This window comes from Tricharina praecox (genome assembly GCF_024521635.1).
Source record: "Tricharina praecox strain CBS 144465 chromosome Unknown BZA05scaffold_3, whole genome shotgun sequence".
NCBI classification, from domain to species: domain Eukaryota; kingdom Fungi; phylum Ascomycota; class Pezizomycetes; order Pezizales; family Pyronemataceae; genus Tricharina; species Tricharina praecox.
In genome coordinates this window covers 142,203-160,127 of record NW_026250405.1, presented here as the reverse complement: position 1 = coordinate 160,127, position 17,925 = coordinate 142,203, and the positions used below count along the sequence as shown (strand labels likewise).

Genomic DNA, 17,925 nt, shown 5'->3' with positions numbered 1-17,925 from the left:
CACGGTATGAAATGGCGCGGTAAGCGGGGGACCGCGCATCATCATCAACAACTTGCAACTTACAAGCTGCCTACGTATGCCCCGGGTGCCGGCAGATGGTATGCATTCCTCCAGACCCAGCGAACCCATAGGGCTATAGATAGGTAGCACCGTCAGAGATTCTTACTCACTCCCGAGTCCCAAGTCCCAATGCCCATCCTTGAATAATGCGGGGTAGGTAGGTAGGTATTTCACCGGTATCCACTGTCCACGGGAGAGACGGAGGTAGTTATTGTATGTACTGTACATACGAAGGGATCCACAGTACCTACACAGGTGTGGCTGTGTTCTAGCCACCAGGCGCTCACCACACTGCGCAAGTTTATTTTTACACCGGGCCCCGGCTGGGCGGCTGGCGCTTGACGGTACTGTAGGTGCACGTATGGATAAAGTTCTAGTGGGTTGGTATTTCGATAGCCTGTAGGTAATGGTCCACAGTCACTCGAATCCCTCGGATGTACTCTATGTACATGCATAGAGTGCATGCTAGAATACGCGGGGAGGCTGGCGACCCGCGATGGAGTGGAGTCTGGAGAAGCAGTCATGATATTTATAGCCGCTGTCGCCTGGTCCGTTCGTCGGCGCGGCGGTCGGTCGGTCGGTCGGTCGGTCTTGATGGCAGATGCTGCCTGTGCCCGCACAGACGCTGGGTCCCAACTACTAGTGTCAAGTGTCTAAGTATATCTGCCAAGGGTACCTGCTTGAGCCTTGAAGCTTCGCGAAAACGGAGCTGGGGCTGGTGCCTGGAACTGGAAGGGCGGTGTATGTAGTACCTATGGTTGTATGGTTGTATGGTACATACAACATAGTATGGTAGGTAGTATGGTAACTAGGGGTGCAGTGCACGCACGCTGAAACGTCTGCCTCAACTACACTCAACCCAACTCAACTCTCCGCTCTAGGCCTCCTTCGTTTCGTCGGTTTGCTTGTTGGCTATGTACAACTTATCTTTAGCACGAGAGCACTTGTGGGTGCGGAAACTCTTCGCGGTCTGGTAGCTATAGGCCGGCAGGCAGGCACGAGCCAAACGCTTGTCCAATGCCTATATGTAGCTGATCGGGATAGCTGCTGGATGCGGGATTGCTACTGAATGCGGGGTCGGAGACGTTTGCCGTATTCGGAATGGCGGGTTCAGCCTTGTACTTGTACTCTGCGTCACACCAGCCAGCGCTGTGGAGTATGTAGAGTATGCCTTGCGAGCGAATAGCAGCCGGCGCCGGCGCGGACATGCGGTGCAACGAGTGATAACCGCAGACGGTAGATACTTTGTAAGTGCGGTCTCGGAGCCCCGGCACCGCTCCGTCAGGAGGGGATGGGGGGCAAGCCATTGGGAGTGGGAGATCGTCAAGGCCGGCAGGCACTAGGTACTAGGTACCCCCCAATCGCCTCGCCTCGCCTCGCGCTTAAGGGCCGACCGGCGACGGCAAGTGCGCTTTAACTAACTAACGTCTTCGGGTTCCCGAGCTCTCGCTACTCTAGGTACGTGGTGGATGCCCGTGAGCAACCTACGGTCGGTGGGCCTGGTTAACTGTGGCAGGAAACCAGGAGTCGCCATCCATCCATCCATCGGTCATCTCCTACACAGCGAGTGTGAGCGCGTTGGTTTCCAGTTCGGGGCATGACAACAGCGGGCGGGGAAACGACCCAATCCTCACAGAGTGGATCCGGAATGTTACACTGCACCTGCGTTGGTCATCATCATCGAGCGAGCGACGAGGCCCTGCCTCCCTCCCTCGGGTAAACTTGACCGCAGAGGAAGAAAGAAATCTGCTGGAGTACCTATGTGGCTTTCCAATTGGCTGCTGGCGGATAGGCCCCGAAGGTTACATACTAGTAGTTGATGACAGGTGACCCTGGATTGAAGCGGCTAGCCAGTCAAACGTTCCTCGGAAGGTCGTTCAATTAAAGTAACGAACGGACTGTGTGCATCTCTCTCTCGCCCGTGCCAGCATGGAGAAAGAGGTATGTATGTAGCAACTGCGGTGAGGCATATTATCGACAGGGCTGGGCTGCCTATGGCCGGGCCTATGTACATTTACACCTTAGGTAACTAAGTCTGTACGTACATGTGTGGTCCACAAGCACGCACTGGAAGTCTGGGCAGCAATTAGAGCCGTCCATCAATCTCCCGCCAGGCTGCTGTTAGCCCATGTATTATGAGAAGCACTTGTTTGTAACAGAACCGTAGCACTAGAATCCGGTGGCAAGTCTGGGAAACTCTGTTCCTCCTTCCGATTCCCAGGCAGCTCTGTATCACCTGCTGCTGGAGCGCAGTGGACACAGGTACTCTAGGAGTAGCAGTAGCAGTAGCAGACTAGACGACTTTTGACAGTTGCATAATGGGTCCGGACTGCGGACCCAGTGGGAAGACCACATCCCGCCAGCGATTGTCTGTCTTCCAATTCCATTTCGGCGATATCTGCAATGGAGAGTCATGAGCGTGCACTGCACTTGCTTCCGCGACTTCCGCCATGGGCCATGCGGAGTCTGCTTCGTCGCTATCTAGAGTATCTGCTCGCATGGTTGGGTTATTACGGGAAGACGGAAGAAAGGATGTTCGTGTGGAGATCGACGGCGCGACATCATCCGCATCCCGTTCAGAAACAGTCAGGACGATGCTGCGCTGCGTCCTCTGGGGGAAGGGCGGCGCCGGATTGTAAGCAGCATCACTGTGCACCTTGCGCTGCTGTCAGCGGCGAGAACATCGCAATAGGAACAGCACCGCAGCCACCACGACCACCGACGGGACAACCACCGTCTACGGTCTACCGACGACCACGTTTTCTCGCCAGGGGAAGGTCGCAGTAAGCACCTACTTTTTTTTCTGCTTGAAACACCCAAATGCGGAGGTCCTCGGTGTTCCTGTCAGCAGGAAAAGGCTTGGTATTAATCTGGACCACTATGCGGTTGAATAGTCATCAGTCCCGCAGCAATCCTGTATTTGCCTGTAAGCAGGCGCTAGTGCGGCCAGTTTGGTTACATACTCGCTCACACGCAAGTTTTGCGGTGCTGACATGGCTGCAAGGTAGTATGGGGATGTGCGGGTTGAGGACCTCCCTACCTCCCTCCCTCCCTCCCTCCCTCCCTTCCTCCCCTTGTCGGGGCTCGGGCAGGCAGGCAGGCATGCGTTATCCCCATGCATTCGAGCGGGGTCTGTGTTTTTTTCTTTCTGTTTTTGATTGGCCGGCAGTTGGGGCGGAGGCTTGGGTTAATCTGAGATCGGGTCTGAATGCCGTGTTCGTGGGGACCGGCAACCTTCGATCGCCGTCGGACTTTACAGCAAGCGTGCGGCCGGCCATTCGAGGTTCGATCCACGCACGTGACGGATGGTGAGCTCGGAACGCTCGCGTGGTGTTGTACCCAGGCCGCCGGCGAAGTTCGAGATGCCCACGGGCTCGGTAGGCAGACTACATACCACGCAGGAAAGGGAAGCGTTGCACTAGGTAGATGCCCTTTCCGCCAAAAGCTTGTCTTCCTCGTGGCGGAATGACGTGTGTGGGGCGATCCGCTCGCTCCCCCGTTATCTCCGGGCGTACGAGCACATCATCTCTCTGCACATCTCCGATGACAAAAGCGATTCTCAGTAGAGTAGCTCCTCGGAAGAAGGAGGTGCGGGAGGGTTCCATTGCAGTCGATCAAGAGTCATCGAGAATCAACCCGAGTCGGTCAGACGATTCGGAGAGGGTGTGGAGCATGGGAAAACGTTCCCTTATTCGGCCGAAGTCACCAGGAGGAGTGAGTCCACCTGGCAGCGCTCTTGCCGAGAGACATTATCGAGCTCCCCTGCGTGCGGATTAGGCCGTGAAGCCGGAATGGACCTGCAAACGGAGGTCAACAATCACGACGAGCTCGAGCAGCTGCTGCACCGCCATTCGGCGATGCGCTTCATCGGCCAGGTCTCGCCGATTTGTTTACCCACCGGGCGCCCATCAATCGCGCCGCACCTTCTTCGTAGGCGGTGCCACGGGCAGCTTGATTCCACCCATGCCCACCCCCCCCCCCCCCCCCCCCCCCCCCCTCTCAATTGCAAGTGCTGGATAATTAAAGTGTACGCGGTATGCAGGGCTGCACGTCCTCGACAGGGAGCGTGTCTCGACTCTCCGGTTGCAGTACTGGATATCATACAATCAGATTAAATATATGATCGGACCGTGTTATGCTTCCTGACTGGGCGTTCTGTAGTACGGTCAGCACCTGCCCCTTCGCCATCGTCGAATCGCGCCACTCTCGCATCTGCGAGATGCAATCGGGACCCTCGACACGGTGCTAGCGGGAGCCTATTCCGATTTACAGGAGCGAAGGAGTCACCATACAGTGCATACATGATACGTCCCTCCGGGCTCGAGCCAATGTGCATCTCGCATCCCATCACAGCTGTTGGAGGCTGCATATTTGGTGGCAGCCAACGTCGTCCTAATTAGCCGGATCGTGTAGGTGGACGTGTAGAGTACGGGTGGTCCGCACACATCGCCGCTGGACGGCGATATGGTTAACTGGGAACCATTTACATACCTCCGTACCAGTAGTTTGTCCCCATAAGTCCGACGAATATAACCTGCTTCTGCCGCGGGTGTGCATCTGCATGTGTAAGTACCGAGATAACATGCATACGGAGGGAGGTCACCGTAGCTAAGCTTTGGGGCGTCGATAGTGTGTGGGCGTCGTAAGGTATGGAGCGGGAAGGAGGAGATCCACCCAGTGAACTTCCTTGCACCAAGCCACCGACACAGTTAGGTGCGAAGCGACGAACAATTGACTAGCGGGGTCTCAATCGACTGGCCCGCCAACCATCACATTAGGGCTCGGTTATCGGTACGGTGCGGATTCAGGCCAATATGGTGGTCGCTATTTATTTGATTACTGATACACAGCAACATGCGTTGGACCACCTACAGACCAGAACAGAACAATTGCTGCCTAACATCCACACGTCCGCACATGACGGAACACACACAGAGATATATACAGACACACCACGCACACACGAACGCAGCGAATGAGGCTCAGAAGGGGGTCCCTGAGGATTGTTCTATCACGTTGCAACGCGGAGGTCTGGCGATTGGGAGTCAACCTCTGCGGACAGAACTAGACTGCGGACAAGACTAGACTGCTGGGGGGAAGGGGCTGGCGGCGGCGGGTGGTGGGTGGTGAATGCTGGGTCAGGGAGGTAGGGAGAATGACAGGACTTCAGTCCTGCAGGCGAACAGGAGGCCCCCAATATGCACAAATAGTCCCTGTCGATTCCTGGGTCCATACATACACAGCTTTTCCCTACGACATCCGCAGGCCCCCACCGCCGTTTGGAGGTGGCCGACGTTACGACGAGACATCTCCAGTTGAGTCAGCTCCGCAATGGAACCACGGGGCAGCTTATGTACAGAGACAGGTCACAGCTATTGCTGTACTCATCTCACCTCTGCGTCGAGCTCCGATTCCAGCGACTCGCATAGCGGCACGGCCACAGCATGGCAATGCTGGCCAGTCCTGCCGATCGACTATAGTCTACCTCCAGCCCAGACGAACCTCCCTGGATCATGTCGAGGACACTCACACACTCACACTCACACTCACGCACTCCGCCATCACCATCACCATCACCATCACCATCACCATCACCATCACCATCACCATCACCATCACCATCACCATCACCATCACCATCACCATCTGTCGCGGCCTGCCGACAACCCGATCTCCTCCTCTCGAACGACGAAAGCGCAGCTCCTGGACGCTGACATCTGCCGGACGATTCGTTACACGAATGCAACTGCGTCATTGTCTGTCCGCGTCCGAAACGGTCGGGCTGGGTTAGCTAAGCAGATGTTGTTCGAACCCCCCACACACCTACTGGTACTACTAGCTGTGCGTAAGCAGCTCGATGTTCACCAGCTTTTATAAAAAAGGGCGCCATTCCTCCAGTTCTCCCGCCCCTGCCTCCCCCCCTCCCCTCCCCCCACTCAACCCCACCCGCTACCGGTACCTTGCTGCGACAAAATCACGTTCCAGTACAGCAGATTGCAACACGGACCACGCCACATCCACACAGACCGCTGCAAAGACCGCCATATACACTCCTCCTGCAAGATCACATCCATCCCGCTCCGAACAACAAACAATATGAGAGACTCTCCGTCGCCGGATCAACATGGTGTATATAACAGTGCCCCGCTGTACCCACCCCTTAGAAGGAGCGGACGAACTCTGTACGAGACGCCGCAGCAGCAACAGCAACAACAACAACAGCCAACACAATATCACACCTCTGCGGCGTCATTGCCGTCGGACTATGCGCTGGGGTTATCGCCGTATCCTCCGACGCATGGGATCTCGGCCAGCAGCTCGCCGCAACCCACTGATAATTATATGGACTCCTTCTCGGGAATGCAGATGCCGGATGTTTTGGATATGAACATGGACTCAACGTCGATGGGAATTGATCTCGGCATCCTCAGTGCGGAGGAGCATCACGACCTGCGGATTCTCGAAGAGAGGGCGCGGAGATCGGGCCCGGCTAGAAGTGAACCTGAAGTACTGGACATCAGCGGCAGCGAAAGGAAGCGTCGCCACCGGCGGGCTCCGAGTGACGAAAGTACGGATACCACCACGTCCGGAAAACCCAGCGCTACTAAGAAGCAAAGGGGAAGACCGAGACTGGATCCAAAAGACGAGAATGCGGCCGATGTAAGTTTTACCCCCTCCATAATCATACTTGGTGGCGGTGCTGATATGATATATCTGTAGCGTCGACGGACACAGATCAGACTCGCTCAGCGTGCGTACCGGCTGCGGAAAGAGACGACAATATCTTCATTGCGTAATCGGGTCACCCAGCTCGAGGGTTCCGTGGAAGCCATGCAGAGTACCTTCTTTGAGATGCATTCGTCGGCTATGGATTTCATCAAGGAGCTTGATAGCCCCGCTCAACAAGAAGCATACAGCGCGATCCTTAGAACAGGAGCGGAACGGTTCGTCGCAGTAGCGAGGGGTGCCATCGGGCAGGATTCTGGCGACTCGTTAGGGGAGGAAGATACTGGAGACGACCAACCCCATAGCCGCCAGAGACCGCGGAGCCGAGATGACGGAGGTCCTGCATCCGGTGGTACCAGCAACAACACTTCGATGCCCTCGTGGGGCGGATATCAGATCGCCTATGGCCGCGACCCTCAGCAGGAAGCATACGACACCCAACAAGGCGGATCAACCTCATCCTCGTCACGAGCGACCTACGAAACTCCCGCCCAAGATCCAATCGACAATATTTTCTACCAGAATTTCAACCTGTTCCCCGCGATCCGGCAGGAGTTGGATCCGGTAAGCTACAGCTTCCAGGAATCCTCCTTCTCTCGTCGGCTTCACCGCGCCTGCCTCGAGAGTGCCCACCATCTGCTCTCTACAGCCTCAGCACACCAACATGAAGTTTCAAAGACATTTGCATACAGCCGCTGCTACGCTTCGCGCGAGGAAATTCTCAGCACCATCACTCGCATGCTCCGAGGCGGCGCCACAGACCCCCTCAACCCATCCGCGTACGCCGAGACCGGTCCCGCCGTCTCCAACGAAGCATACGAAATATCCCTGCGGGCCTCTATGGGCCGCAAACAGTTGGCTATGCTTGGAATCACCGACAAGTTCCTTAAGCCAGTAGACGTTGAACAGCGCTTGGTGGAGAAAGGCCTCCAGGCCGACATCGATGCCTCCAACGCCAGCGACCACGCAGGGAGCCCGGCGTCAAGTCAGGATCTAGGGTACCACTCATCCGGCTGCAGCAATGGATCCATGGACTCCACCGCCAACTGCTGCGACGTGGATATGGAGACGGGTTTCTCGGCTGCCTCCGAGGCAGTCGAGGAAGTGATGCACATGCAGCCAGTCACCGAAGGCGCAAAACGGCGGGTGGATATGGATGTTCTCATCAAAGGTTAGCCTTGCACTCATCATCCTCCTCCTCAACCCCTAACACTAACGGAAATCACAGAGTTGACAAAGCGCGGAGTTTGTCTGGGAGACTACCCTGGCTTCAAGCCATCCGACGTCGACGACTGCATATCTATCGCGTCGCGGCAGACAGCAGTCTTTTGATTTGAGTTCAAATTTCCTTCATTCTCATCTGCATTTTAGCGACATGGCAACACAGGAGTGATTTCTTTTATTTGGTCGGATGGCGTTTTTATTGGTTTTCACGGGGCAATATTGCTTGCTTCTCATGTTATCTATTAGACTACGGTGCAACAGTAGAGGATCTGGACATGGATGTGCGATATTTACGTTACTATGGGGTGGAAATTGCTTTGTTTTCACGTTTTCTATCTCGACTCGACTCGTCTTTTTCTTTTGCTTTGGGTGTATGTATTGTACGAATACTTTAGGACGATCTACATATCATATCAAACGAACGGGTCAACACTGCCCCGCGGCGGCCGTGAAGCCGGGCAAGTCGGAGGAGAGACACTCCGACTCGCTAGGTATAGAAGGTACTCTACTCTACTCTATGTATGCCCTGCCCTGCCAACCAAAAACTGAGCCATACATATTTCAACAGCATTTGAACCCGAACCGGACCCTAACCCAGCCAGCCACAGCCCAACCCAACCAAAATCTATGTAAAGCAGAGAAGTAGAGTATGAGTCGAAACCCCAAACCAGACTCTTCCGTTCTCCACTGACGAATCGAATCGAATCCAAACCTGACATCATCTCATCATCCCATCATCTCTCGCCATCATCCCATTAGTTAGTTAAGCCCTACGGCAGCGGATGAGGCTGGGGCTGGGGCTGGGGATGCAGATGCGACTACGGTAGAGTAGGCAGGCTGGGGTGACAAGTATTTGGAATTCAAGTTTTCGCTAAGTACCAGCTACCTAGACTAGTAGTTAGCCGGGGGGATGTCGGTGTCGGTGTCGGTGTCTCGCTTGGGGCAATGGGGACAGGGCTGGGGCTGTGGGTGTTGGGCGCGGGGAGGGGGGGGGACAGGGCTGGGGGTGGGGACAGGGCTGGGGGTGGGTATTTGTAAAATGGTAAAATTGGACCGATGTCCGGGATTACTTGCGGTCTAGTTATCTACTTTTATGTATGTAGAGGTCCGGCATGGGCAGGGGGCGGGGGGGGGAGGGGGGAGGGGGGAGGGGAGGCGGGGGAGGCAGGATGGGAGGAAGGGGAGGCGGCGTTTAGTTAGAACAAAGTTCGGGCACTCGATAGGTAGAGTACTTGAACAGTCATCCAGCTTCTTTCTGCTATGCAGAGTAGGTAACGGACGCTGGGAGATGGACTGCTTACGGTATACCGTATGTAGAGTATGTACGATAACTTATGGATTTTACCCCCTGCCGTTGAGCATTTCCAGTGACGGCGGGAAGCATATATAAGCAAGTTATCTACATACATGTTCCGACAAGGCAAAGCAACAGCAGTTATCCCCACCGACGTGTGCGCTGATTGACTGACTGACTACATAACTAACTCGCTCGCTCGCAGCAACGAAATGTTGATTTCGAATCCGCAACCCTACATTCCCTACATAACTCATACATTCCCTACATTCCCTACATAGCGAACCGTAGGTATAATATATATAGTATGTATAGTAGAGTAGCGATCGCTGCACATACTCTACTCTACTCTACTCTACTCTACATACTCCATGTTCACCGGAACACGAAACACGGAATACCGTGGTCGGGCGTTCGCAGGGTAGCGAGGCGAGAAAGAGAAAGAGAGCCCACACTCCGCGCGCACCCCGCCGTTTGACGCCGTCAGACGGCGGAATATCATACTCGCTTCCCCCGCCGCAACGGCGGAATTGAGTGCCCGTGGGTTGGATAAGAAGAGTAGAGTACTCTAGAGTATGTGTACGTGCGCAACTTGATCCGGGCCAAAGTGATACCTAAGGTATCACTCGCCTGACCTGGCCTGGCTGGCCACTATTCTCTCTCTCACAAGTCTTGTTTTGTCTAGAGTCCGAAAGCCTCGAGAGAAGAAGACAGAAAAGAGGTGTGATACCGTGGTAGGCAGCCAGTGCTTACAAGTTCCCGCCGTCGTGACCGCGTAAGCGACTATGCAACGAGTGAGATATTATCATATTACATCCGCCACACCGGCCCATTGCGATTTGCGAGTCCTGACTACCAACCTACCTATCGGAGTGTAGATCCTGCGCTGCTCACGCCTCACGCCTTACGGAGCAGCCTGGTACGATATATCATATAGGTACATAGCAATGAAGAAGAGGAAGCAGCAGCTATGGCCATAGCCGGGGATGTTCTCGCGCTTGCATAGGTATACGATATACCCGAGTGATATGACGATATCCGAGTCCAGGCAGCGCGAGTGGATGCATGGCTTATACATATATGCCTATGGCCCATGCGCATAGATGAAGTACCTATATGTAGGTAGGTACTTATGTATCTATGGCGTACACTCTCGCACCGACAGATTGCAGCTAGCCGTCTCGACTCGGGCCACAAACGGATGGATGGATGACTTTGAGAGCCTAGAGAAGCCGGTTGAGGAGAGTTAAACAAGGGATTACTTAAGGCAGGCTGATTGCCCGCGGCCGGCTAGAGAGCCGATACTCGGTCTCACGTAGACAGTATACTCTAGGTACCACCGCCGCTACAACAGCAACATGCAGCAACGGGAACAGCAAGCAACACCACTGTCACCAGTGACCACAGGATTTGAGATCTCAAGATATCATAATATAAGTGCGCGGATACCTACGTTACTACGAGATTGATGGAAGGGGAATGGTTAGTTTGACCGGGGAGTGGCGCGCGGATCCGGGGGGGCATGAGCAAGAGCAACTATATATGGCACTCCCCATATATAGAAAACAGCCCACAAACGAAGTGCATCATGGATTATCACTCCTGCAACCCATTGGTTTCTTATTCACGAAACGGCAAACAAGAGGGCTAGGAGAGATAGTGGGGGTACCGTACCGTACATCGCACTGTATGTAGCAGAGAAAACGAACGGGCACAGTGTGGGCGGCAATTCAATTCCTGCTCGGACTTTCTCTGTAAGACTGCACCCAAGCATTTGGTTATAACTTATTTGTGGCTTCATAGAAGCCGCTTGTACAATTCATTATCATGTATGTAAGTACCCATCCCCAGCTCCCAGCGACCGATTACTCCTTCTCCTCCTCTACCACCACGACCTCCTCCCAGCTCTCGGCCTCCACACACCCGATAACCATCCCCTTCTCCCCACCGCCATAGAACCTCGCTTCAAACTTCCCCTTCTCATGGTTCTTGACGCCCACCTCCACAATCTCGCCGGGCACCAGGTCAATGCCCTGATCCTCCAAGTCGCCACTAAGCACCAGACCCTTGACGGGGGCATTAGCCCTGACCTTCAACTTACCCCTCCACTGCAGCACGCTCAGCCCAGGATCCTTCGACAGCCTCGCATGCTTGAGGGGCTCTGGCCAGCTGACAGTGCGGGCGACATGACGTCCATCCGCGTCCAGCAGATACAGTGCGACCACGACGTCGAGGTTTCCGTCGCGCGTGCCGTTCCAGCCTGGGAGGGGGACGTCGGCAAGCTCGGTGCTCCTGTTGAGCGGGAGCACGAAATCCTCCTTGAGTGTAATAGACTCTACCAGCTTCCCCGAGTAGGTCTGGAAAGACTTGGCCACGAGCTTGTACGGGCCCTGCTCTTCGAGGAGGAAGGAGCCGCCCCATACTTCGATGCGGTGCGAGATCTCGACGTGCGCACCGGTGTAGGGATCCCGAGGGGTCTTGACCTCGATCCTCTTGCTGCCCAGGACGATGGGCGCCAACTCGCGCTTGATGCCGAAATAGGCGATCTTTGGCCGGAAGTAGTAATCGACGATCGCCCAGGAAGTGACGGGCCAGCAATCGTTGATCTGCCAAACGAGAGCACCCGACGTGAGTTCTCTTCCGGGACCCTTCCAGTTGCGGCGCCAAGCGCGGTAGGCGTTCGACAGTGCCTCGGACTGCATCAACTGCGTCGAGTATATGTATGCCTCAAAGGGCTCGAGCTCAAAGGTCATGTTCTCGGCGAGGTATGTGGCAATTCGTCGCTCTGCGCCATCGGCCTTGTTGTGGAACTCAACCGTCGCGCTGAAAGGATGGTTTTCGGTGCTGTTCTTGGGTAGGAATGACTTGATCGTCTTGATATCGGGGAATGCTTCCATGCCGAACTCGCTTACGAACCGACCAGCAAGCTTGTCAAAGTTCTGGTAAGGCTCTTGGGTGCCGTGCCAGACGTTCCATTGGTGGACATCACCGACGGTCAGGTCCCAGCCGTCGGGGCGGTCGGGATTGCCGTAAGGAGAGCCGCGGTGATATTCGGTGCCGGGTGAGTGTGCTTCCACGGCTTCGGGGAGTATCTTCTCGTAAATGTAGCGTGCTGGGAACTGTGTCTTGAGCCAGTTGTCCGGGTTCTTATCGTCGGCCTTGTAACCGAGGCGTCCAGGAAGCCCCCACATGTGCTGCGGATATCAGTGACAGTACACTCGGTGGGAGAAAGGTATACACACCGAGTAGTCCTCGTTGTTACCAGCATATATAACAATCGATGGATGATGTCTTAGCCTTTTCACGACCGCAGCCGCCTCGACCTTGACCGACTCGCGGAATTCCGGAATCTGGGCTGGATAATTTCCACACCCAAACGCAAAGTCTTGCCAGACCATGAGACCAAGTTCGTCGCAGATGTCGTAGAAGCAGTCCTGCTCATAAATTCCACCACCCCAGACGCTAAGGAGAACTTCAGCATACCATCCATCACCCGGGAGGGAGGCCGCAACCGAACTTACCGAACCATCACTTGCCGACCATCCTTGATGATCTCCAACCACTTCCGGTATTTCGCCTCATCCAGCCTGTTGAGAAAGCTGTCGGCAGGGATCCAATTGGAGCCACCCGCCCAGATGGGGATATTGTTGACTTCGAAGAAGAAGCTCAAGCCCGGGGCATCCGCCAGAGGTCGTTGGACCACGCGGACCTTTCGCAACCCCAAAGTCTTGCTATCAGTATCGACGTCGCCGTCCAGAGCCGCGTGTAGCTTGTAAAGAGGCTGTTTTCCGTAGCCGTGGGGATACCACAGCTCTGGGTCTTCAAGCGAAAAGCAGACGGTAGCCTTGCCGGCATCAACGGCAGCCTTGGACTCCAAGACCTTCTCTCCGTCGGGACTGTAAAGCTTGAACATGACCTCCTCGCCGGCACCAACGATCTCTGCTGTAGCAGTAATAATCGCAGTCTTTAGGCATCCTGGGACGTCGACGGTGAAACGGAGTTCTTCGATGCGTGCCGTAAACGTCTCGAGGTACACCGGTTTCCAAGGACCACACGACATGAGCATTGGACCCCAATCCCAGCCCTACGGGTTGTCAGCCAACGCCATCCATACATACAGGGTCCCACACCGCACAGGATCGACTTACGTAATGGTACTGAGCCTTCCTGACGGCCAACCGACTCGGATCACCGTTCCAGCATCCCCACTCAAAATCCGGCCATTGTTCCTTGATCTTCTTTCCCTTGAGGAATGCGCTCTCGAAAAGGATGCTGAGTTTATTCTCGCCGCCGTCCTTCTTCAGATGCTTCGTGACGTCGACACGGTAGGGCGTAAACATGTTGCCGCTGCGGAGGATCTCGCAGCCATTGAGCGTGACAGTAGCGTAGGTGTCCAAACCCTCGAAGACGATTTCCGTCGTGCTGCCACGGGAGTCCGCCGCGGGTGGGGACGGGAAGGTGGTGGCATAGATCCAGTTCTCCTCGCCGACCCACTGGACGTCGAGTTCATTCTGGCCATGGAAGGGCTCGGGGATCAGGTCGTAGGCGAGCAGATCGAGGAAGATCTCGGTGGGCACGCTCTTTACCGCGCGAAAGCTTTCGGTCGCCTCCGACGCTCGCTTGAACGCCCAGTTCTCGGAGAGGGCGGTGGTGGACTTCGACATTGCGGGCGGAGGAGTTCGTTGCGCTGCGGAGATGGCGACGCCGGCGCGGTTGATGAGGACCATTGGCGGTGGGTGCGTGGGTGCGTGGGTGGGTTAACAGGACTTGGGGTAGGACGAGAAATATCTAGTGATTGAGGGAATTGGGGGTGTTCTGGTACCACCACCACAGCAACACCCATACGAGATGTTGCGACATGGAATAAGTAGAGAATCACGTCGGCATTGCCGCCGTGCCGGTGGTTGATAGTGGCGGGCACAGCTGGCGGCGGCGGAGACGGCGAGCGGTGCCGTACATGCGTAGCGTATGTAGCGTCAGGGCCCCAAAGCTCCGCGAAGGACTGCGGGGTAACTCGATGGGATTGATCGACGTGCAGGATGCGGGAATTTGCCGTCCCGGTTTGTATTCTCTCTCTTCGCTCGTCGCAGTACAGACAGATGTGATGGACAGTGGGTTCGGACTCTTCACCTCATGCCCCCCACGTGCACTCCATCACCACCGTGCCTCCAGCACGTCCCCAAGAAGCAAAGGTTGCAACAACAGGCGCGTCTCTCCTGCCAACTCCATCGCCCATCGCGATCGCCATCGCCATCGCCAAATGGCGCTACATACGTGGAACGTTACTCCAAACCGACCCTGGCCGTTCACTAGGAAAAACCGGGGTTTCGCTTCGGCGGTCCGACAGCTCCGCCGCGGCCCGCCCAGCTGCCTAAAAAATATAGGGGCGACGCAGGGATTGGCTTGGCGCTTACGCCTGAGCACGTGACGAGTGAGCGGTAGTGAGTCAGGATAATATCACGATGCATTAAGTAGGCTGATGGTATTTACATTACTCAAGGTGGCAGGCTACGAGCTGGCTATATGCACAAGAGTGGAGACTGGAGTAGGTTGTGGATGTGTTTGTATGTACGTTTTTCAATCGGTCAAGGAAAATATTTTGATCTCCACTCAGCTGAAGCTTGAAGTAGGTAGATAGCCCATGGAAGTACAATTTGTGAACCGGGGCGCGCGAAGCAAACTATCAAGTACATGTATACAATTCCTACTCCTCTACCCTTTCCTTTCCTTTCGCCGGCTTCCGCCCATCCCAAGAACTACATAGCAAAAAAAAGAAACTATTTCTCGATCAAAGATTGAAATGTATCCCTGACGACAAACGCACTCCTCTTGGGAGTCCTCTTCTGCCCGTTCTCATAGTCCGTATACGTGACACCGAACCGGGTGACATAGCCTTCAGCCCACTCAAAGTTGTCCAGGAAACTCCAGGCAAGGTATCCACGAATATCCACGCCGCTTTCCTGGCGGGCCCGCGCCATAGCCGTGATGTAAGTCTTGAAGTACTCGCAGCGGAGTTCGTCGTTGAAGCGATCGTCTCCGGTCTTGAGGTGCTCATCCTTGACCGACGTTCCGTTCTCGGTGACGTAGAAGATGGGCCCGCCGTAGCGCTTGTGCAGCCAGATGAGCAGCTTGCGGAAGCCCTCGGGATTGGGGCGCAGCCAGACGGATTGCGTCTCGGGCCCGATGCAGTCGCCCGCCTTGTTGTAGAAGCTGCACTCGAGGTTGCCCAGGTTGTCGTCGTCCGCCGCTGGTGTGTCGACGTGCTTGATGTAGTTGGCCGTGTAGTGGTTCATGCCGTAGAAGTCGTTGGTGCCTATGACGAGCGCGGACTCTTCGGGTGTGAACTCGGGCAACCGGTCGCCGAGCTGCTTGCGCATGCTGTCGGGGTACTTTCCGAAGTACACTGGGTCGCCGAACCACGAGATGGCGAACTCGAGCTTGCGCTCGGCAGCTTCGACATCGAGGGGGTCTTCCGGATCCCAAGGCTCGGTCCAGTCACCTGAAAATCTCTGTTAGAGGGTGTTGGGGGCAGTGTGTTTGTGAGGTGAAGAGGAAATACCATTCAGTGTGATGCCGATCTGGCCACCTGCCTTCTCCTTGAACTCGGCACGGTAGAGTCGTACGGCCCGAGCATGTGCAAGCAGCAAGCTGTGGGCTGCAATCAGATGCTCCCTCGAGGAGTCACCCTCGGCACTCTTGGTACGGTCCGAGCACCTCCCAGGCGCAAACAGTCCAGTGTTATATCCGAGAACACTCGAGCACCAGGGCTCATTGAGCGTGATCCAGTTCTTGACCTTGGGGAGATGTGAGAAGCATACGCGTGCGTAGTTCTCAAAGTCCAGCTGGAACTCCTCCTTGTTGAGCATGCCGAGGTAACGGTCATGCAGGGCCTGGGGAAGATCCCAATGGAACAAAGTTACGAAGGGCTGAATGTCATTTTCCAACAGCTTGTCGATGAGGTTGCGGTAGTAGGCAATTCCGGCGGGATTGATGGGGTCTGTGCGGCCACCGAGAGGGATTACTCTCGACCATGAGATCGAAAAGCGGTACGCTTTGGCACCGTAGGACTTGAGGAGCGCGACATCTTCTTCGAGGCGGTGGTAGGCATCGCAAGCGACGTCACCGGTTTTGCCGTCGGCGGTCTTGCCGGGGGTGTGGGAGAAAGTGTCCCAGATGGAGGGGCCACGGCCATCCTCATCGGCAGCTCCTTCGATCTGGTAACTTTTGGTGGGTTAGAACTGGCCTGGGTAGTCAATCGATGGAAATGAATTGCCGTACCTAGCTGTAGCATAGCCCCAGAGGAAGTCCTTCGGGAGGGAGAGCTTTTTGGAGGCCTCTTCAGCCATGGCCGTTCTTTCCGATACTGTGCTTGATGGATTTGAGGGATTCGTGTGCTGCCCGGTACTACTCCGAGACTTGAAATAGTTGATGAGGCGTTGAAGCGGTGTATCGCGGGGCAAGGCCGACATAAGTAGGCTTTTTCTTGGAGCTGATGGCTCAAGAAGCTGACAACGAGCGCGGGGTATTTCTGGTACTCGGTCCGTAGCAGATTCACCTCACCTCTGGCAGAAACCTAACCAGCCCAGGGAGTCTATATGCTGATCGGAGGCTGGACATCAAAGACCGCAGCTAGGGCAGAGGCATGAGCTCTTTACCAACATTTAGGGTCCACGTCTAACCGGTAGCCCAGCGGCGTTTGCGTTCGGCACCTAGTGATCCGCAAGCTCCTGCGATGCGCGATGCCCATAACTGTTTCGTCGGTGCGCTCTTCCAATGCACGTCATGCACAAGAAGTGGGCGAGGCGGGGAACGGGGGAAACATAGAGGGAACTAGTTTAGCTCGTGAGCGTCAAGATCGGCCAGTTTGGTCGTCCAAAACCGTTGCCCAAGACATTGCCTGCCATAATTCTGCGAGCGATCGTCGGATTCCACCAGGAAATGTGGGGGTTGTGGGAACGGTTGCCGAGTGCGGGGTAGAATTTTAGCAGCTGCGACAAGGGAAAGGTGGAACACTGTATCCAAGATGGAAGGAGGAATGTTGTTGGCAGGCACGGGAGATCCTCGGAGGTGCACTATGGAATACCACGCAATCAAGAAATCACGTGTTGGACGGAAACAGGGACCGACTTTCCGCTGTCCATCGTCGAACACGAAGCACTGATACCGGTCAGTATCAAAAGGGGCCAGAGTCTATTCGACCACTACTGCGGCTGGCGATGGATTCCGTCCCGTTTGTCCGGCGTGGAGCCAACGAAAAATCAAGGCTGATAGTGTGCGCCACGAACTATCACCACGCAGCAATAGCGACTGCAATGATGAAATTTTAAAACAAGAACTTAGAACTACTCACGTGATCCATGTTTCAAATTGTAGTTCTTTCCTTAAAGCCATGGTGTTTGCGTTTTCGACCGTCCGGGCTGAGCGGAGCCCTGTCGGTGCCTGTTCGCTCCAAGCCAAATGTCAAGTCCAATGCGGAGTATCTTGTCGAGTTTCACCTTCGAGTTTGGCGACATAATAACCCCGTGGGAGAATCCTTACGGGGCTATAGGCTATAATGGTTTATTCGTTAGCTACGAAAAGAGGGGGTGGCAAGACAGATATACCGTACCTTTATCTTTGCG

General features: G+C 55.2%; 5 protein-coding genes across 5 annotated transcripts; 3 read left to right on the top strand and 2 right to left on the bottom strand.

The window, feature by feature from the left end:
- Positions 1-4,816: 4,816 nt before the first annotated feature.
- Positions 4,817-6,018, top strand: BZA05DRAFT_160304 (uncharacterized protein). The gene is made up of 2 exons (XM_051479074.1): positions 4,817-4,856; positions 4,935-6,018. Exon 2 carries the CDS (start codon positions 5,216-5,218, stop codon positions 5,849-5,851), a length of 636 nt encoding a protein of 211 aa, XP_051342806.1. The 5' UTR covers positions 4,817-4,856; positions 4,935-5,215; the 3' UTR covers positions 5,852-6,018.
- Positions 6,019-6,156: 138 nt separating this feature from the next.
- BZA05DRAFT_331937 (uncharacterized protein) lies at positions 6,157-7,962 on the top strand (the record flags this gene model as incomplete). The annotated part of the gene is made up of 2 exons (XM_051480614.1): positions 6,157-6,720; positions 6,781-7,962. The coding sequence occupies 2 exons, from the start codon at positions 6,157-6,159 to the stop codon at positions 7,960-7,962; spliced, it is 1,746 nt and encodes a 581-aa protein (XP_051342805.1).
- Positions 7,963-8,080: 118 nt separating this feature from the next.
- BZA05DRAFT_160336 (uncharacterized protein) lies at positions 8,081-8,736 on the top strand. Its single transcript, XM_051479075.1, has 3 exons — positions 8,081-8,510; positions 8,579-8,657; positions 8,714-8,736. The coding sequence occupies exons 1-2, from the start codon at positions 8,198-8,200 to the stop codon at positions 8,641-8,643; spliced, it is 378 nt and encodes a 125-aa protein (XP_051342804.1). The 5' UTR covers positions 8,081-8,197; the 3' UTR covers positions 8,644-8,657; positions 8,714-8,736.
- Positions 8,737-11,169: 2,433 nt separating this feature from the next.
- On the bottom strand, positions 11,170-13,968 carry BZA05DRAFT_332328 (putative beta-mannosidase B; the record flags this gene model as incomplete). The annotated part of the gene is made up of 4 exons (XM_051480642.1): positions 11,170-12,498; positions 12,547-12,766; positions 12,826-13,388; positions 13,453-13,968. 4 exons carry the CDS (start codon positions 13,966-13,968, stop codon positions 11,170-11,172), a joined length of 2,628 nt encoding a protein of 875 aa, XP_051342803.1.
- A 1,113-nt stretch (positions 13,969-15,081) lies between these two features.
- BZA05DRAFT_332396 (beta-glucosidase A) lies at positions 15,082-16,650 on the bottom strand (the record flags this gene model as incomplete). The annotated part of the gene is made up of 3 exons (XM_051480647.1): positions 15,082-15,803; positions 15,864-16,525; positions 16,583-16,650. The coding sequence occupies 3 exons, from the start codon at positions 16,648-16,650 to the stop codon at positions 15,082-15,084; spliced, it is 1,452 nt and encodes a 483-aa protein (XP_051342802.1).
- Positions 16,651-17,925: the final 1,275 nt, after the last annotated feature.